Raw genomic sequence first — 22,280 nt, 5'->3', positions numbered from 1 at the left:
AGAATCAAGTTAGCTATACCCAAAGCCGTGGACCAAGGAGGATTGGGCAGAGTTAAACCAAAAGAGAAAATCAACCACGTTGAGGATGTAATTGGAGCATTAAATGAGAATGATCTGAATATCAAACAGTAAGAGAAATCAGAAAATTTGTAAAACCCTTGAATAATTTTGAAGGAGATAGACACTTTACGACAGTGTTACACAAGTTCAAGAAAAGTTGAATTTTTCTATTATACAATTCCGTCAGAACAACTGAAAAGAAATATTCAATTCATATTATATATTTTCTAAGAGGGTAGAGTTTTAATCTTACCCTCTATTTTGATCTATTTTGTTGAAAATGAAATAAAATAAGCTTCTTTTCATGACTGCTATCTTTGTTTCAAAGCCTCAAGTAACTGTTTTTTTACAGTTTATTTTCAAAATTTAGTCCCTACTTTTGATGGATTTATGTTAAGTAGTATTTTTCCAGCACCAATTATCTTCAGATAATGAAGACCTCCTGTGCACACAGTTAGGAATGTGCTGTCTCTGCATATTAAGATGACAGCTCTGAGTCACTCACCAATGCCCGAGTACCTTGAGTTACTTCTTGAAGAAGGAGATGACTTTCTTAAATATTCATATTCTCCTCTGATCCTTCACCCTGTGTGAGGAGCTGTCTGGGAAAGGAAGAAAGCTGGGTCTAAGATCACTGGCTTCAGCCAAGTGAGTTAATCCGCCATAGTCCAACCAGAAAAGGAAAGCACTTACCCCCAGGGGAGGGATATTTCTGCTTAGCAAGAGCTTTCAGAAACTACATTTAAAATGTCCTTGTCCTAGGAATTTTCAGATGTCTGGATAATATTGTAAAGACTTCCCAGATAGAAGATATACCCCATTCAGGAATGACAAGTATGATACAAGTACTTGAAATTCCTTCCCACACTGCCTTTGAGAATGTCTGTGGACACCTCTTCAGAAACTTCCACAGGCAGAGCCAAGAGCTTAGAACATGATGTCCAAGAGACCTGAGACCATATACAAGTTTCTCTCCTTCCTACTTGTGTGATCTTGGACAAACAGACTTACCAACTCATTTATCTCAGCTATGAAGTTGGGCATAGCAACACTAACCCCCTTATAAGGCAGACGTAAGAATTAAGGTGGGCAGTGCATAGAGTGCTTAGCATTCTGCCTGGTCGGGGTAAGTCCACAATACATGTTCTCTAGTGGTAGTAAAGCAACAATACCTGGAAAGAAGTTACACCTGATAATTCTAAACTCAGTATCACATTTTGAAAAGTGAAGGTATAAAACCCCTGTAAGGATTTTGTGCTCACAGTAGCTTCTTCTCAGCTTATATTGCAGATCATGGAGCACATTATGTACCAAAGGAATGCATTTCAACTTTATCCCATAGGTTAGAAAAGCCTTGGAAAAGCTTTAATTAATGGTAAAAAAAAAAGAAGAAGAACTAATTATAATAATAAGATTAGCTAACATTTACTGAATGCTTATCATATCCCAGCCACTGTTTATAGCATTTCACAGATAATAATTCATTTAATTCTCACACAACCCTATGAAGCAGGGACTATTATCATTCCCTATTTTACATATGAGAAATTGAGAAACAGAGGTTAAATGGAAGAGCCAGGATTTGAACTAAGAAAGTATGATTTCAGAGACAGTGATTGTAACCATTAGTATCCCATGGGAGTGTCATCATTTTTTTGCATTTAGAAGGGCCAAACTGGAAGGCAAGGACATGGATTTGGCTGTTGAAAGAGTCCAGAAGAGACATGATGAAAACATGATCCAGACTTTGATAGTAGATGATCAGGATTTCAAACACCTGGCTGCAAGCAGAAATGAAACATTACTTGGTGCAGGAGAGGACCTGAGATGGGTGATGAGAAAGAAGATTTAAGAAGTTACTTTCTGCCTTGGTTGACCAGTTGGCTGAAGAGAAAAGACTTACAAAGAAGTAGATCTGGGATAAGAGAAAAGAGGATACAAAGTTCAGTTATGGACAGCACACAAGAGGTCTGAAATTCTTGGAAACATCCACAGAGAAACATGGAAGCATTTTGTAAGCCAGACAGATGCCAGAAATTTAAGAGAAAGCAACATAGTTTACCATTAAAAAAAAATCAAGACAACCCAGAGATTGTGAGAAAATATTTGCAAATTATGTATCTGAGAAGGGATTTGTATCCAGGATATATAAAGTACTGCTACAATTCAACAACGAAAAGAAAAACAGTACAATTTAAAAAATGAGCAAAGGATCTGAATACACATTTCTCCAAAGAAAATATACAAATGGCCAATAAACACATGAAAAGATGCTCAACATCATTAGCCATCAGGCAACAGCAAATCCAAGCCATCATGAGATACTATTTCACATCTACTAGAATGGCTACAATAATAATAAAAAAAGATAATAAGTATTGGCAAGGATATGGAGAAATTGGATTACTCATACAATGCTGGTGGGAATGTAAAATAGTGCAGCCACTTTGAAAAACAGTTTGGCAGTCCCTCAAAATATTAAATGTGGTATTACTGTATGATCTAGCAATTCCACTCATAAGTATCTACCCAAGGAAAATGAAAATATATGCCCACACAAAAGTTAAATACAAATGTGCATAGCAGCACTGTTCATAATAGTCAAAATGCAGAAAAGACCCAAATGTCCATGAACAGATGAATAAATAAATGTGGCCAAAAAAAAATAAATAAATGTGGCCAAGTCACATTTGGAATATTATTCACCAATAAAAAGGAAAGAAGTACTGACACAGGCTATGACATTAATGAACCTCAGGAACTTTATGCTAAGTGAAAGAAGCCAGACACAAAAGATCACATATGATTCCATTTATATGAGATAATCAGAATAGACAAATCTATAGAGACAAAAAGTAGACTAGGGCTTCCCTGGTGGTGCAGTGGTTGACAGTCCGCCTGCTGATGCAGGGGACACAGGTTCGTGCCCCGGTCCGGGAAGATCCCACATGCCGCGGAGCGGCTAGGCCCGTGAGCCATGGCCGCTGAGCCTGCGTGTCTGGAGCCTGTGCTCTGTGACGGGAGAGGCCGCAACAGTGAGAGGCCACGTACCGCAAAAAAAAAAAAAAAAAAGTAGACTAGTGGGTGCCTAGGGATGCGGTCAGAAAGAGGAGAAAATGGAAGTGACTGCTAATGAGTCTGGGATTTCCTTTGGGGTGATTTGATTGTAGTGATGATTGCACATCACTGTGAATATACAAAAAACTATTGAATTGTACACTTTAAATGGGTGAATTGTATAGTATGTGAATTATATTTCAATGAAGTCGTTTACAAAAATTAATTGGGTCCAACAATAGAACTAAATACAGCATCTACATCTCTAACTGAATTATGGTGTTTAGACTTAGAAGTTTAATTGACACATCAAGGGCAAATTTTATTTCATCTTTTTTTCCCCCTTTCTCTATTATCACCTACCACCAATGTTTCATTTTCAGCAATGGGTATGCTGAGTTCCACTCTATAGTTTTTCCAAATAAATTCTTTAAAAGATTCATGAATGATATGTAGGATTACAGAAAAAGCTCCAACTTTTGCAAGTTGCTGGCAACCAGAAAGCAAATAAGTCAAATTAATTTTAAACTGGCAACTTCAAATATTTACAAAGTCCGTCTAATTCCCATCGTGTCTGAAAGTGGTGTTCTGAAGGACTTACTGAGTCATGATTGCATAATAGATCCAAGCGTTAGGTTACTGGTAACTGGAAAGGACTCAACTCGAATTAATTCTAAACCCATAATCTTATGAGTTTACAAACAAAGGTTGCACTTTAATTCTGGCGTGTTTAGACATTTTCTTCCAAAGGCCTTGTCCTTTCAAGAATAGCAGCACCTTTCACCTTCCCCACACCAGCTGATTTTCTATCATCAGATCTTAGAATAATTTCATTCTTTCTAAAACCAAAAGCAGTTCTAGTTCCAAACTGCAATTCATTAGGGGAGGTTCCATGGTGTTTGTCAGGCTTTGTGCCACTTGCTTTCACCCAAATGGGTTTCATATGCTTCCATGGGGCAATGGTCTGCATTCACTTAAGATGTCTACCACATGGTTGGGAATTTTTATTTGAGATTTGAAAAGGGAGCAATGAGAGGTTCAGACAAGGCCCTCTCTGCTTGTACTTGTGTCTGTGGGTAGCCTGGATGGGAAGCACAAGAGCTGGTTCTGGTTGTTAGTAAAATTCATTTTGATTGTATAAGATCTATACCATGACTTTGAATAACGAATGATATTAGTGTGTGCTTCCTCTGTGCCAGGAACCATCTTTACACTTGACCTACATGAAAACATTTATTCCCAATAATTATCTTGTAAGGAGGCCTTTTATTTCCCTGTTTAGAGGTGAGAAGATTACATTTCAGACAGGTTAAGAAACTGACTCAAAGCTACCCAGTTTACTATCTTTCTATTCACCCATCAAACCATCTTATATTTTTATGCAGTTTGAAGTAAGTTGGTGATATCAATGCACCTCCAGTGAAAAAAATAAGCAAAGTGACACAACTTGACCTGTCTTCTCTGAGGAAAATGGATCCAGGGGTAGGAGGCGGGCAGTGAAGAACGGCACAGAGACCTCTGAGTAGGCTACTTCATTTGTTCTATGAAGAGAGTCTCATGGCTTGTACTAAGGTTAGTGGTAAAGATAAAATATTGTTGAAAGGTTTTGAATATGTTTTGAAGGGATAGTCAGCAGGACTTCCTAGGGGATTGGAAGAGAGGAGTCAAAGGTGGTTCATAAGCATTTGGATTATGCCACTGGGCCATGGTGGTGGGGACAGTGAGGCTGTTTACCAAGATGAGAAAAGAGGGCGTAGCAGGACTGGAGGATAAAATACAGAGATCTATCTGGGGCATATCAAGATTGAGATGCCTTTAATACATCCAAGTGGGATGTAAAATTAAAATAGAACAGTCTATAGGTTAAGCTATACAAATACCTTTCTTTGTCAAGTTTACAGCCAGTACAAAATGACTCAATCACAGAGAGCCTATCGTAAGTAGTAATGTCTGAGAACTACCAACATTAGAGATACGGTATAATTTAGGATAGAATGGTATAAAGTTGTGGACAAAAGAAAAGAGTTAAAATTACCATTAATAGTATTAAAACAGAAGAAAGTAGCGGAGATCAATGCAGCATAAGATGGTAGCTTTGCTGCTACAAAATTGGTTCAAATAGTTGATAGCTTATTATATAGTAGTATTATTTCTAAGTAGCTTACTAGTAGTATTATTACCAGAATGAGCATGCAGTATTAACATAATAGTAAAAATAATTAAAATAGTAGTAACTAATAATTATTGAAATCACCATATCTTGTGCAATTAGAAGTATTTCTCATTTAGATACGTCTCATTTAAACCTCAGGACAATACTGTGAGTTGGGTTCTGTGATTAGCTCCATCATGTAGTTGAGAAACTTGAGACTTACAACTACCAGGTACTTAGAGCAAATTACATAAGGATTAAGTTGTGAAGCTGTGACTCAAACTTATGTTTGACTCTGTCTGACTTCAAAGATCGCGCCTTATGTAATAGTCATGTATTCCTCTTGGTAGCATCAGAGTAGTATGCTAAATGTGACATACTGTAGTTACAGCAACACTTAAACTAAAAATAATACTAATGAAACCTAAAATGATATACGATACTCATATAAAACTACAAATTACAAATATTAGGACTCTCATGATATGTGTGGTCTTTTCAGAATTCTGTTTTACTACTGTGCTAAACCAAAATGCATTATGGTATATCAATTCTGTGAATACTTAAAATTTAAGTGTCAGACTGGTTGTGTACTTCTGCTAAAATTATAGATATCACACACTAGTTATTGTAGTGGCAGAACTGCTTCCAAGTTGGAAGCCAGTGTGACATGGCTTAGCAATAATATCCTAACAAAGCTAAAATTATAGGACTCTCATGTGGAGTAGCGCAGCAAAGGGATTACTTTCAATATCAGAGCTGGCACAGAACCCAAGCGATTCCTAAGTGTGCTGGGCAAATTGCAAGCTTTTAGTGATGTGAAATGACGGTCACAGACCATGGTCCTGCCTTTGAGGAGCAGTGACGCTTCTTTAACTATTTTACTGAAAACTTGCAGTCGCAATGGTGGTTTTCTAGGCATAGGATATAGTACTGTATAGACCACTGGGCTCCCTATTAGCACTTTTGCTGTTTCGACTAAAACTGCAGGCTGCACTAGCACAGCAGGTGTATTGTTCTCATAACTAGAAGCAAGGTAGGACTACAGACAAGGGAGGGCAGCGTTATTGTTAGAAAAAGTACAATATGTAGAGCGTAATTGTGTTATTGCGACTGAAATCATAGTAGAGTGGTCATTGGTGCACCATACTGTGGAATAATAATATTGCCAAATTTTCTGTTAAGACAGTACATGGGATAATACAGTAGCAATGCTGGTGCCAGCATTACTGACAGTGCAATTGACAAGTAACGTTGACAAGGTGGCAAAGTAAATAGGGCTTTGTCCATCACTGCCTGTGCGACTTGGTCAAGTCCTGTAATCTCTGAACCTCACACCTGTCGTCTCCAACATGCCCCTTCTCACGGCTTGTGTGCACTCTTACTGTGAGGATTATGTGACATAATTTTTGTGAAGTGCTTTTCACAGTCAGCACTCAATAAATGCTCCCCTCTCTACCCCAAGTTTATTGCTATAGCTTGGAGAGTATGTGGTAGCATAATGCAATAGCACATTCAAGGACAATACAGAGTTACTGATAAACATAAGAAGAGTATGACTATAATTTAGGACTCTTCTTGATGCTACAGTTAGTAGTGCATATCATGTTGCTGTGACAATAACTTACTGCAAAGGTGCCACTCAAATATTTCTCTCTAATCACTGGTTTACTGTTAGCCATTAAGAGCCAGGGTAATTACAATATGGTGTCATTTGGTATAGGATTTTTGTTAACAAGATTCTTGGTAGCCTAACATCATGGGATATAGCAGTATGACACACAATATTATAGTTTAGGGCCACACAGTACAGCATAGGCTGAGGGAAGTAACTGCTTTAAGGCAGCCAATGCTGGCAGCAGCAATGTGATTTTATGTTTCACTTTATTACATGTAATTGTGGGAACAGAAATGATAATATACTGTGCTGAACTACATTATGTCAGCCTACACCCTCACCTTACAATTCGAGTAGCAGTAATGCTAGCACTCTATAGTGAGTTATGCTTTTTGTTTATGTTTGTAGTTACATACATATAAAGGCGTTAGATTATACTAGGGTACTTACAGTGTCTCAAACAGTACTAGTTTGTGTGATGTTAAAGTAAAAATCGTGTGGTCATATTTGTACTGTAGAAGCTCCCATACTGATAGTGCTGACACAATTCTAGCATGCGTGCCTGTAAGTTGCAAGGATATTCCTAATTTATCACGTAATGAGAGCCTTAAAAATTGTCAGCTGCAATCTTCTAAATCAAGGGGTTGACCAGTATGGCCCACGTGTCAAATCTGGCCCACTGCCTACAGTTTTCAGGCTAAGAGTGGGGTTTACATTTTTAAATACCATTCAAATAAAGTGAATAAAGCTCTAAATAATATTTTGCAACATGTGAAAATATATGAAATTCAAATTTCAGTGTGCTTAAAGAAAGTTTTAATGGAACACAGGGGTTCTTGTGCTACGGTGGCAGAATTCAATAGTTGCAACAGAGATAGACGACATGGCCCACAATGTCTAAAATATTCACTCTGGCCCTTTATAGAAAAAGCTTGCTGACTCCTGGTTTAAACCATCCTGCATTACCTATAATGTGCATGTGAGTATGAAGGACTGTAGTTTGAATATACTACAGATATAGCCACAGTGTCATATTATTCTGTTTATAACCATATTTTACAAAAATATCACTATAATCTACTATTGTATATTGCCTTCAGTGTGCCCAAATGCTGCTGAATTAGAGTACCCTAAACTAGAAAGTATTGCCATCCTGACTTCCTACCTATCCAAGGGGACTGGGGTCTGCTGCCATGTGGGACTATAGTACATTGTACTGATACATATGCATATGGTATATAGTATTGTAATGGTTAAGGGGGAAAGGTGTGGCATAAGGCCCTGCCTCTTACTGGCTCTAGCAATTTGGGTAACTTTCTTATTGAGCCTCAGTTTCCTCATCAGTGAAATGGGAATAACAGCAGATATAGGAAATGATGACGGAAAGTTCTCTGCGTAGTAACTTGTAAATAGGTTTTGATAAATGGTATTGTGGGGGTGGTTTATTTATTCCTTCAGCAAACACTTCCTGGGTGTCACTGAAGTTGAGGAGCAATTCTCAGCATCGGGAATCCAGAATTGAACAAGACAGTTGAGCTCCCTCCTACAGGTGTGGGGAGGGGAGACTGAGAGTGAACGGGAAAACGCCAGCGCCCCATGAGTACCTTGCTCTGAAGCAAACAGCAGGCAGTGACCGAGGATTCCCAGGTGTTCAGTGGAAGACTGCTGAGGCCTGGAGGACAAGAAGGACCCCATCATCTGAGTATATGATATACCTGGATTGCTACTGAATTGAATCTGTATTTTAGTATCTTACACTATGTAAAGAATTCCTAGCATTGGTGGAGCAAACGTGCACAATTTAGATGCCACGTGGTGATCCAGGTCTGTGGCATCTATTTGTAAAAACAAAAGCTTATTGATTGTTAAAGGATTAGAGCAGGGTTTCTCAACTTTAGCTCTATTGAAATGCTCGGCTAAATAATTCTTTGTTGTGTGGTCTGTCCCAGGATTTGGAGATGTTTAACAGCATCCCTGGCCTCTACCCACTAGATGCCAGTAGCACCTCCTCTTGTCTCAAATTGTGACAACCAAAAAATGTTTCCAGATATTGCTGAATGTTCCCGAGTGGGCAAAGTTGCCCAGGATTTGTAATCACTGGATTAGGGGAAATGATGCCTGCAAAGTCCCCAGCAGGAATTACAGCTGCTACAAGCTGGATATATAAGACAAAGTCACAGGAGTAGAAATACCCCCAACAGGCTCCCCAGCATATATGTGCCAATTAGGGGCATCTTCACAAAGCTCCCAAATTGCAGACACTGCAAATGGCCCTCAAGGGTCTGCTAAGTTATTACGACCTCTAATATTGACAGTAATAAAACTGTGCTCTTCTGCCGATGATTTTAATATACTAAACTATACAGTCTCTTATAACAAGAGAAGTATTATCCCCTGTAGTGCTGTACTGCTCATAATTTGAATAATAATGCTACATTTCCTTATTTTAAAACCACTTCAGACATTAAATAGTAGTTTTTACCACTGCCATTACGATCTTATTTTAGTGTCCTATGTCACCTTAATCTAATGACTGTATAGTATATGGAGTTGCCCTGTTGTTAATTTTAGGACAGATAAAGGTATCACACCATTATTCTTGTCTATGCTGTGTTTTATTAATCTACCTTCAATAAATATTGCAATTGTTCTATATTTTTATGAATTTTCACATATATGAAAGCTTTCTACATTTTAGGAAGACTATTGCTAGATTGTTACACTATGATTAGCTCTAGGTGCCTTCTGAATCTGTTACCAATTATATTAAATGTCAAAGCTTATAATTTTAATAACTAATTGTGCCATATAATGCTATGTTAAACTGTATCACTTTATATTTTATCTTAATTATAAGCAGCAAACCAAACATTTTAATAAAATGTTCTGTGATAGGATACCTTTGGATAGGATTGGCATCAATCATTAATACTGCAAATAGAAGTCTTCAAAAATTAGCATGGCAGGACAATAGAGAATATGGTATTACTCCTTGCTCTCTGCAGTAACGCAGATACTCCCACATGGCACTATACCACAGGGGTATGTATACACAGTCACCCCCTATGTTGGTAGCACAGCTCTTACTACTACTATCTCTTGCTTACTTGCTTAAATGTTTATTGAGGGTCTGCTCTGAGCTGGACACTCTACTCTTCTCTCCTTGGAGATGAGAATATAGCAGTGAGAAAATTAAAAAGCAGCAAACAAAATCCTTGCCTTCTTGGTGTTTATATTCACCTGGGGAGAGACAAACAATAAACAAATCCAATGGTGATAACTGTTATGGTGGAATATCAAGCAGGGAAGAGAGAAGGGTGGAGGGGTGTGGAAGTTACAACTGTAAACAAGGAGGTCAGGGTGGACTGCCAAAGAAGGAAGGACTTGAAGCAGGTAAGGGAGGAAGGCATGCAGATATCTGGGGGAAAGAGTATCTCACAAAGAAGGAATAGCAAGTGAAAAGGCCCTGAGGCAGGTGCTCACTTAGCATGCTTGAGGAGCAGGAAGACCTTGTGGGTTGGAGGAATAGTAATTTAAAGATGTATAACAATGTAGTATTGTTATTCCTATAAATGCTGGAATCATTTTAGGATAAAGTAGTATTACATCAGTTTTTCTAAAATATCAACAGGATAATGTGGCTTTTTAAAAAAGAGTTTAAGTTGATTTTTCCACATGACTTTTAGATGTTTGTCCTCTAAAGAAAGGCATTCTCGTTTCTACCTAGGCATAGAAATTATTCCACTTGGAATGGTTATTTGGTAATCATGATCCAATGGACACTGTTTTCTTTGGTTCAGAAATTTAGAAATGCTTACAGGTCTGGGTAGTTTCATATTCTGTTATATATAAGACCAAATTTCATCTCTTGTTTATGGGGAAAGCCAGAAGTCATATTCTCAAGCAATAAGGTTGAGAGTCATTTGTAGTCATTGTTCTTTTCCTCCTTCAAGTCTTCTCAGAACGAATTCCTAGGATTTATGACTATTTCTGTTCCCAAATAGTTCAACACTTTAATATTATGGAAGCTTGTGTTCTCGTCCAAATTATGATTTCTACTGAAGTTTTGTTCAACAAAAGTCAGAGCTCTGTGTAATAAATTCTTCTGATGTAGATGATATTTTGATTTACTTCTGTAAATATTTTTATAACTGAGAGTGGAGCATCTAAACAGTTGTTAAATACTTGTCTAGAATCTGCTGTAGAGTAAAGTCTCTGCCAACAACCATCCTTTCTTGCTGTCTGGAATGGGTGACTTTTTCATGTACTTTCCATTCTGTATTCTCAGCAGTAAAATGATAATAAAACCCAAACCAGGAGATTATGATTTTAATATACTTTATTTAAAAAGTACACAGTTTTAAATTGGTTTCAATGGGTTTCAAGCAGAAGGGACGCTGCCCACTTGCAGTCCCGTTTCTGATGAAGGATAATAATAATGTAGCAAACTCACATTTGCATGACTGGCAAAGTAAAAAGATAACTTTTTTGTCAACATATCTCTAAGAGTTTATATCACGCACAGCTTAATATGAGATGCTGATGGTTGGACTACATTTCATGTCTCCTATGTTGCACCATATTTTGGCTCACAGTTTATCCATACTTTAGCATGCCAAGAGAACATCTCCATCAGTGTCACCTTGAGAAGAGCATCAAAAGCAGAGGGAGCAGGATAAGGACCATCTTGGCCTGGAGATTCGGCGCACCCCCACACTCCCTCGCATTCTCCTACAGGGAAAGGCAGGGTTGGTTAGAGCCGAGGTGGATCCCAAGATGCCTTAAACTTCCCAGGGTATGTGGAGTCCCCATATCCCTCCCTGCTCTCCAGTGTACGAACAAAATCATTTGGAACCTAGATAATGGCAGGAAATGGACTTGTCTACATTTCGTCACGTTAGTAATGAGAATCTCTGATTTCACTTGTCAATGCATAAAGTATTCAAAATGACTCTTTGTATACTATTATGCAGAACATTCAAGAGGCAAAGGGCTGTTGGTAGAGAAGTCTCTTGTGATTATTTTATAAAAGCAAAATACTGACCTTCTTAGTAAAAGATCACATCTCAGGGGGCTGATCATTTCAGATACTTGGCTATGGAAGGTTTTGTGTGTGCCTTCCTTTTAATTTGGGGGAAGGGAGGCTCTGTTTTACAAAACTCAAATCATATTATTTATTCCTTTCTGCACCATGATTTTTATCCACTAATTGATGGAAATTTCTCTATCTCCATTATTCTAGGTCTATTTTATTCAGTTCTTTTTTTTCTTATTGATGGTCATTCATCTTCTCATCTGTTCTCTACTGCTACAAAGAGCGCTGAATATAGGTCCTTAGCAAACAATGATACTTGCTCCTGCCCTGGCCTTAGGTAAAGATGCCCAGGAGTGACAGTGCAGAGCTAAAGGGTATTTTTGCTTTTGATGGCTATTGTTAGATATTTCATTGGTACCTGTATTTTCTGATCACCCAGTAAATTGTATCTTTCATGTCCTCGGTTTATTTTTATATGCAGTTGTTTGACTTATCAATTTAAAGAGCTCTTTATGCTTTGATTTATAAATATTTTTTCAAGTTCTATAAATTGGATACTGACTTAGTTATGTTTTTCCATCAAAAAGTTATAATTTTTATATAGTTAAATAAATGTTTTTCTTCTATAACTCTTTGGTCTTGGATAAGAAGGTCTCTCCAATCCCTAGAATTTCTTTTTTATTTATTTATTTTTAAAATTTTATTGAAGTATAATTGATTTACAATGTTGTGTAAATTTCTGTTGTACAGCAAAATGATTGAGATACATATATATTATATATAATATATAGTATATATAATATATATATATTATATATATTATATATATATATATTTTTCCATTTTCTTTTCCTTTATGGTTCATCTCAGGATATTGAATATAGTTCCCTGTGCTATACAGTAGGACCTTGTTATTTATCCATTCTAGACATAATACTTTGCATCTGTTAATCCGAAACTCCCAATCCTTCCCCCACACCCTTAGCAACCACAAGTCTGTTCTCTATATCTGTGAGTCTGTTTCCGTTTCATAGATATGTTCATTTGTGTCGTATTTTAGATTCCTTATACTTGATAGATTCCACATATAAATGATATCATATGGTATTTGTCTTTCTGTTTCTGATTTACTTTGCTTAGTATGATAATCTCTGGGTTCATCCATGTTGCTGCAAATGGCATTATTTCATTTTTTATGGCTGAGTAATATTCCATTATATATATACACCACATCGCCTTTATCCATTCATCTGCTGATGGACATTTAGGTTGTTTCTATGTCTTGGCTATTGTAAATAGTGCTGCTATGAACATAGGGTTGCATGTATCTTTCTGAATTATAGTTTTACCTGGATACATGCCCAGGAGTGAGATTGCTGGATCATATGGCAACTCTATTTTTACTTTTATCAGGAACCTCCATACTGTTTTCCATAGTGGCTGCACCAATTTACATTCCCACCAACAGTGTAGGAGGGTTCCCTTTTCTCCACACCCCCTCCAGCATTTGTTATTCGTAGACTTTTTGATGGTGGCCATTCTGACTGGTGTGAGGTGGTAGCTCATTGTAGTTTTGATTTGCATTTCTCTAATAATTAGTGATGATGAGCATCTTTTCATGTGCCTATTGGCCCATCTGTATTTCTTCTTTGGAGAAATGTCTATTTAGGTTTTCTGCTCATTTTTCAATTGGGCTGTTTGATTTTTGTTATTGAGTTGTACGAGTTGTTTGTATATTTTGAAAATTAAGCCCTTTCAGTTGCATCATTTGCAAATATCTTCTCCCAACCTGTAGGATGCCCTTTTGTTTTGTTTATGGTTTCCTTTGCTGTATAAAAGCTTATGTTTGATTAGGTCCCATTTTTTCAAACATCTTTATTGGCGTATAATTGCTTTACCATCGTGTTTTAGTTTCTGCTGTATAACAAAGTGAATCAGCTCTATGTATACATGTATCCCCATATCCCCTCCCTCTTGTGTTTCCCTCCCACCCTCCTTATCCCACCCCTCTTGGTGGTCACAAAGCACCGAGCTGATCTCCCTGTGATATGCGGCTGCTTCCCACTAGTTATTTATTTTACATTTGGTAGTGTATATGTGTCCATGCCACTCTCTCACTTCTTCCCAGCTTACCCTTCCCCCTCCCCATGTCCTCAAGTCCATTCTCTATGTCTGTGTCTTTATTCCTCTCCTGCCCCTAGGTTCTTCAGAACCTTTTTTCTTTTTTTTTAGATTCCATATATATGTGTTAGCATATAGTATTTGTTCATCTTGCTTTTATTTCTATTGCCTTGGGAGACTGACCTAAGAAAACACTGGGACAATTTATGTCAGAGAATGTCTTGCCTATGTTCTCTTCTAGGAGTTTTATGGTGTCATGTCGTGTATTTAAGTCTTTAAGGTATTTTGAATTTATTTTTGTGTATGGTGTGAGGGTGTGTTCTAAATTCATTGATTTGCATGTGACTGTCCAGCTTTCCCAACACCATTTGCTGAAGAGACTCTCTTTTCCCCATTGTATATTCTTGCCTCCTTTCTTGAAGATTAATTGACCATAGGTGTGTGGATTTATTTCTCGGCTCTCTATTCTGTTCCACTGATCCATATGTCTTTTTCTGTGCCAGTACCATGCTGTTTTGATTACTGTAGCCTTGTAGTATTGTCTGAAGCCTGAGAGGGTTATGCCTCCTGCTTTGTTCTTTTTTCTCAGAATGGCTTTGGCGATTCTGGGTCTTTTATGTTTCCATATAAATTTTAGGATTATTTGTTCTAGTTCTGTGAAAAATTTCATGGGTAATTTGATAGGGATCACATGAAATCTGTAGATTGCTTTGGGTAGTACGGCCATTTTAACAACTTTAATTCTTCCAATCCAAGAGCATGAATCCAATCCCTAGAATTTCTTATGAGACCATCATTTACCATGCAAGTCCATTCTATACTCTCTCCTTTGAATTGAACCTTTGTCATACATAAGAATTACTATTCTGTTCCACTGACCTCATCTCAGTGGGTCTAGAAACTTAAAGAAAAAAAATACTGATTTTTTTTTTAGTGTTTATCATGTATCTACTTACCAAAGCAAATTATCTTATTAACTTGAAAAGATTTTTACTCTAGTGACTTTAGTGCTATGTATGCAGTTCTGGTTTTAATTGAAGTGGTATTATTGCTTTTGGACTATTGTTCACATTTCTATTTTACATAGAGCTTTTATTAGAGGTGATCACTGAATTTTATCAAAGCCCTTTTCAACTTACATTGTTATTGAACTCTCCCTCGAATATAGAAGGAAACATTCTCAATAAATTCCAAATTCTTTTTAGTACTATACTGACTTTAAAGTATTTTCTAGGACTTGGATAGTTTAAATAACATTAAAATTATTTGCTATTTACAGGTGAGATTAACACTCAGCTGGCTCTGGTGGCATTTTAAAAAATGAATATCTTCCCAGTCTCCCTAGAGTAATTGGTCTAGGCAAGTTTTCTATTTTTCAAGGTGGGGGATGGACTTAATTTTTAAACTGTAACTTTTCTTACCATATTTAATTGTTTTTGCCTACAACATTGAAGGACATAATTCACCTACATCGGTGATAAGTTTACCTTTCTTAGTACTAGGTTTAATTTTTCTCTGATCATCACTTTTGGTGTAAATGTAGTGCCTTTAGAGTTGTGACTTCGTGTGGTTAGGGGAGTTTAAAGGCTTATCATTCCACATTTATATATTGTGACTCTTGATCTGACATTAGTATTGCCACTTTTGCTTTACATGAATTTCTTATAAATAAAAGGCTGTCTAAAAGTAAGCAGGAAAATATATATATATATATATATTTTTTTTTAGTAAGCAGGAAAATAATTTTAACTACAATTTGAAAGAAGTAAAACAAGATGGTAAGAGCCACTTTATGTGTAATAGTGGAAAGTGGTAAAATTATAGCACATTTGTAGTAGCGAAGATAGTAAAGAGGCTTTTAAAAAATATACATGGATATAATAAGATAAGACTATTAAGCACAGACTAAATAAGAAGGCATTGAGAGGCTGAAAGTAGAGTACCATTAGCCTTCCTGTATATTCTTTGGTTTGCCTGAAAGGGACTGCTTTCTCAAGAGTAAACTTTTGAGCTATAGTTCTTTGACTACTGTGAGATTCTCATGGCGAATCTGATGGGAAAAGAGTAGGAAGCGTTCTCAGATTACCTCAGGATGGAAGCCATGACAAGATTCCGGACGCCTTCTGATCTTCTGAGCCTTTAAACGTTCACACTTAAGGGATTCGTTATGTTGACTGTTGTTAAGGCATATTTCCAAGATGCTCCTTTTCCTCACTCTGAATTTCAGAGCTCAAAACTTGGCACTAAACTCCCTTAACAACTTCTCTCTCTCTAATAGTGGAAAGGATATCATCTCCTCCTCTCTAAGATTTCTCCCCTAGGTTTCCTTACTGTTGATCCCCCTTACCAGCTTCATTAGTAGTGGCTGGACCTACACACAAAAGGATATACCTGATTTCAATGGGTGCCATGGTGATGGGGGCCACAGACTCACAGAGGCAGCTACTGTCCACCACCACCATGAACAGATTGCTGCTTGGGATTTGCTGGATGACAAAGGACCTGTTGGAACAAGAGGCAGAGAGACAGTGAGTGGTCACTTACCATCCCTCAACTTAATAGCCATGAGGAAAACTTTCCCTGGGGTGGGGGAACTACTGTAATATTTTGGAAAACAAGTTTCAGAGACTGCTTTACTAGTCAAGTTGCCTCCTTCCCCAAGGCTCTTCACTTTCAAATACGAAGTTTCACTAAGAAGACAGTACATCTATGTCCATATATAGCTCATAAAACTCACCTTGGAAAGACAGGACTTTTACGTGTACGAAACAGGAGTCAGAGTTGGCTAAATCACCTCAGTTTCCAAGGTCTAAGAGGTTAAGCTTTGCCAAGACTCATTTTCTTCTCCCAGGGCCTAAACATCACCCCAAGTTGCATCTGATGTTCTTTGAGGTATATTTTTCCTTCTCCCTCCAACAAGGATAGACTGAAGCTATGTCATATTAATGATAAAATATGAAGTGAACTTCCTAGACCTTACCCTGAACCACTTTGCACAATGTCTGCCCATAATAGAGGTATTTTTTGGATGAAATTAATGCTAGTTGTTTAAGGAGATCCATCCTTCTCAGAGACCAAGTTAAGCTGTACTAAGGCCGTATGGCCCTTCTGACATTCTGGGTTTATCTGTACAGCTAGTCCAACATAAGTAAGCCTAACGACACCTCTTTCTCACCTTACCCAATACAATGAAATGACAAAGTAATATCACCATAAAAGTACTCCTTGAACCAGAAATACCAGTGACTCTTTGGAGGAACAAATTAGAGAACAAATCCCATATTCTTCTAGAGCCGACCGATTAGCTTAATATTTAGCCCCAGCCCCAGAATCCCTGTCACATAAATTTTTCATGATATTTTACCAAATTCAGTTTAGTCAGATGAACTAGACTATAACATTAAAAAACGGTCAATTTCTCTGTAAGTTATCTTCATCTTTCTCTCAAAAAATTTGTTCTGTTCTCTAGAGTGTATCTAGTATAAAAAGATATGACATGAATTTTCATGATCTTAGTATACAAACTGATAGAAATACCAAAATGGTATGATGAATGCATGACTTGCTTAAAATATAGAGCAAAAACTCTTCAGACCTAAGCAATAACAGAATATAAGTTATTTTCAAACGCAGGGAAATGCAACACATTCCAAAGAGCAGAAAGCATCAATTACATGTTCTTCTTTTACATTCGGCTAAAATTAGAAATTAATAGCAAAAAGATATAAGCAGTGGAAATTAAAGGTTAAAAACACATCCAATTAATCCTTGAGAATTTGAGAGCAGCCCAGACTCAAATCTGTGCAGATTTGAGTCTGGGCTGCTTAAATATTTTTACTGGGAAAAAATGTTGCAAATAAATGAACTGTGTTTTTGAATCAAGAAACTGGAAAAATAAGAACATAAACCTGCACCTGTGCCCTATACTCATTCTCCCCTGTGGTACACTGTGCTGAGAATTAATGCCCCTCTCTGAAGCCCAGCCCTCAGGCTTCTGCAAGGATGTGACTGATGGAAGAGGAGAGAGGTGATCATTGTACAAATAGTTTCTCTTGTCTACTAGCCATTTTCTTCAGCTTACACAAAACTCTCCCTTAACTTTACCTTCACCTACCACCGTCCTCATTTATAGTACAACTTCCCCGTCCTCATTTATAGTACAACTCCTAAAAAGAATTATACACAATCCCTCTCTCTCTCCTCTCTCTCTTCCTCTCTCTCTACTTCCTCACTTCTCTCCTTTCACAAATCTACTCCAATAAGGCTGTAGTCCTTACCACACCCTTGGATTGGTTCTTGTCAAGGACACCAATGACCGCACTGCCTTTCTTCTCAATCTCCTTTGCCTCCACTTCCTCCTTCCCTGCTCACTGTCTGTCCCTCACAACAAACTGTGGTTTCCATGGGAGGAAGGCCACATGCGTCTGCCCCTGGTTATCTTTTATCCGCAGCAGCCAGAGTTATGCCTGGGACAGAGCAGATGCTCAGTAAACATTCACTGAATCAATGACAGAATGAACTTATAAAGATAAAAGCAGAAGAATAAGATGCAGATGAAAACGTGAAGATAACTAAAAGAATCAAACTCTGGCTTAAAAGAACAAGGACATAAGTCCACTTATGGCACTCCTGATCAAGAAAAAGAAGTCACAAAGTTACATTAAAACCGAAAATATACAGAGGCATTTTAAACATTTTAAGTGAGTATTACGTATATCATTACAAACAATTTGAAAACTTAGATCAAACACACTTTGGGAGATAAAGTATAAATTATCAACATTTGGCCAAGCTATAAAAAACACCAGCAAACCAACTGCATGAAAAAAACCTGAAATGCACATTGAGAATCTAACCCCAAGTGAATACTACCAAGTCACCCAAAGAACAGATACCACTGTGTTCATAGAAAATCTGTGTGAACCCACTGACCAACTGTTAGAACCAAGAAACGAACTAAGCAAGCTGCCCAGTTACATAATCAGCATATAAAACCACAGCCTTTCCCTGACACTGGCAATAACCAATGAAAAAATATTTATGAAATAAAGAACCATTGATATTGTCAATAATTACTATGAAATGCCCAAGGATAAACCTAGTAAAAGATGTTTCTTTATGAAGAAAATGATCAAAATTCACTGAATATAAAAGAAAAAAAAAACCCTAAGAAATTCACAGTGGTTGTGGAAGGAAACAGTTATATATTAAAGGTGTCATTTCTCCTTCAATTAACCTTTTAATTCAAAGTAATCTCAATAAAAATCCCAACAGGAATTTTGATGGAATTTGAGGTGATGATTCTAAGATTCATTCATAAGATTAAATATAAAGAACAGTCTGGACAATTGTATAAAATTGAATTTTATAAAAAAAAAAAAGAGAGAGAGAGAGAGAGAGAAGGGAAGATGCTTGCCCCTAATCAGTATCAAAACCCATGAGATAATTTACAGAAAAGGAAACACAGATAGACAACTGATATGTAAAAGGGGTTCAATCTCACTACAAATGAGGTAAATATAAATTAAAATGAAATTAAAATAATGAAATGCATTTTTCACCAGCAGAATGGCAAAATTTTGTCTATGGTAGTATCAAATGATGGAGAGTCTGAAGAAGTGAATATTATTCTACATTGCTGGTAGGAAAGTGAATTTTACAGCCCCTATGAGAACAATTCGTTATTGTTACAGTGAAAAATCATTTAGATCCTATTTTTCCAGTTGTTTTACTTCTCAGTAAGAGGAACTATTATTGTTCAAGAACCCAAGAAGACATACATAAAGATGCTCTTGGTAACACTGTTCACTGAGAGGAGGAAAACACAAGACCCACCTGAAAGTTCATCAACAGAGGAATGATTAAATAAGCAACAGTGTGTCTGTTCTATGGTCTACTTGGCACCAGATGAAAGGGTAAAAGGTGTCAATTCACCATCATGAAAGATTACCCAAAACATAATAAGCGGGAAAATAACGTTGCAAAACTATACATAAAGTATAAATGTTTAAGAATATTTAGAAATACTCATCTAAGAGTATTTGATTCTGCTACAGAGAACAAGAAAAATAAATGGGATGGATAAGACTTATCAGTTATGTTATGAGTAGATAGTATCAGTAAGTGATCCATGACTCATGTTAACATAGAAGGAATAAATGAACAAGTGGAGCACATGTGGGTAGAACACAAAAAAGGACAAAACATATGAAGTGTCTTCCTAGTGATAAAAAGGAATGAAAGGACCAAGTGAAATTAACTATTTATAAGGCACAGATCATGTCATCTCCAGATTGACAGCTGTCACCTATATCCTCCTTAAGTCAACCCACTGGCAACTCCCATGCTCTTCCTGAGACATGCAGATAAAAGTCATGGCTGCTCAACAGATTAGAGGCAATTTGCAGACTTGACCTTCCATCTCTCCAACAAAGCAAGCATGTATTGCCTCCAGGCACCTTCTGTCTACTGAGCCCCCACCCCTACCCTCAAGTCTGGTCCTCCTACCACATCATCAGTGAGAGAGAGAGCAAGGGAGGAGGGGATGGAGGGGAGGGAACAGGATGGCAGTGGTGGACAAGAGGAGAAGACTGGGAATAATTGTCCGGGGAGACTTAAACTTAATCTGTAACATTGGAGTTCTTTACAAGGCGAATGTGTACGTGTATTCTTAAAACATTTATAAAATGGAATGTTATGCTAGGGGCAAAGAGTATTGATTTTCTCATTTCACAAAAGAGAAAACTGGGACTCAGAGAACATACAGACAATAAGACATAATTGTGCCCATATTAGAGATTGGGAAACAAGAGATTAACTGATTTCCTAGAGTAACAGGGGCAGAGCTGCGAGCCTCTGGAGCCCAGGCCTGTTACGGGGCTGCTACCATAGGCAGCCGACTTTCTGTCTTGTACTGGAGTTATTAGTGCTCAAGCTCCTCAAGGGCAGACCCAGTGATCACTTGATATGAATGGTTAATGACAACCAGTGCAAGATATTATTCGTTTTAACACATTTACCCTCCAAGGTGAAGGCTCCCCAAGTGTTCTCATGAAGTCCCACAGCAAACTCCCCCCCTTTTACCCCCAGTCCTAGGAGATGGAAATCTCTGCAGGCAGCTATTACTACAGTGGAGGAAAACACCCCCTACCAAGGATTTGCCAGCGGAAAGATTAACTGCTTTTCCATATTTTAAAGACTTACTGTCTGCTTATTAACATGTTTTTTTGGAGGGGTCTGGCCAATGTTAGCTGTACATTTATGTGCACAATGTGTATTTATGGCCCAGGGTGTAGGGTTGAACTTCATAAAACACACCTCCATCCAGCTGGGCCCAGCAGCCAGACTGACATCGCTGTGTAGAGGGACCGTGGCCTGTGGGGTTGGCCTGGGGGCCAAACAAGGCGGAAGGGAAATGCCTCAACAGAGAATCACAGCAGCCATTTCTAAGCAGGGATAGGTCAAAATGCATGAAATAAATTAGGTCCTCAAGGGAAACAGAATAGGGAAGAGGGAAGCAATTTTGATCTGTCCATTGCCGGAACTGAAATAACCCAGTCCTCCCTTTTCCATTCACAACAGACTGAGAAAGAACTAGAGGAAAAAAGATGATGCAATTTCAAGACAGCCTCCCTTGACAAGAGGGACTATCTGCTGAGGGGGCTTTGCTACCCAGATGAGGAAGGCGGCCACACTGCTCCCCTAATGCTGCCTGGACAAGTGTGTGTGGTGGGGGGAACCCATGGCTAAGATTCCCAGAGGACCCCAGGGTGAACATTTGGAGAATTTGGTTGGCTTGCTTTTCATTAATTGGGTACAAAACCATGGCTCAAAAAATAATCGGGCAGGACAGAATCTTAAAACATTTTAAAGTCTTTCACTTTTTATAGATTTTCAACCTTTACAAATTGTCCATATTTTTTCTAAAGATAAAATAAAAGACAATGAGTAAATCACAGGGAATCAATTTGAATCTGGCACTGACTGTGTTCTAGGTTGTACTACTCTCCAGGTGGACTGGGTATGTGGATCTCCAAAGACCCTATTCTCTTTGGAGGTGGGGAGACGCCTGTATTCCCCCAATGTGCCCCCAAATGCCCTACAGTGACCCAGGCCCATAAGTTGTGGAGAGCAAGCATTTGGTGATGGACTGCTTAAATTTAAACTGGAAATTAAATATTGAGGCCATGTTCTAATCCATAGTTGTGCTACCCTGTGGCATGGGGGAGGTAAAAGGG

At 37.8% G+C, this 22,280-nt stretch overlaps 1 protein-coding gene across 1 annotated transcript in view; it reads right to left on the bottom strand.

Moving 5' to 3' along the window:
- Positions 1 to 11,383: 11,383 nt before the first annotated feature.
- CACNA2D3 (calcium voltage-gated channel auxiliary subunit alpha2delta 3) overlaps positions 11,384 to 22,280 on the bottom strand; it is a gene marked incomplete at its 5' end in the record, with an annotated part of 768,939 nt that continues 758,042 nt past the window's right edge. Inside the window, 3 exons of the mRNA XM_082664450.1 lie at positions 11,384 to 11,618; positions 16,130 to 16,217; positions 16,435 to 16,545. Coding sequence (XP_082520576.1) covers positions 11,526 to 11,618; positions 16,130 to 16,217; positions 16,435 to 16,545 — 292 coding nt within the window. The 3' untranslated portion in view covers positions 11,384 to 11,525. The remainder of the gene's footprint in view (positions 11,619 to 16,129; positions 16,218 to 16,434; positions 16,546 to 22,280) is intronic.

This window comes from Grampus griseus (genome assembly GCF_964374135.1).
Source record: "Grampus griseus genome assembly, chromosome: 10".
Classification (NCBI taxonomy): Eukaryota; Metazoa; Chordata; class Mammalia; order Artiodactyla; family Delphinidae; genus Grampus; species Grampus griseus.
Note: the sequence above shows the minus strand (reverse complement) of the source record. Positions and strands in the feature narration are given on the sequence as shown.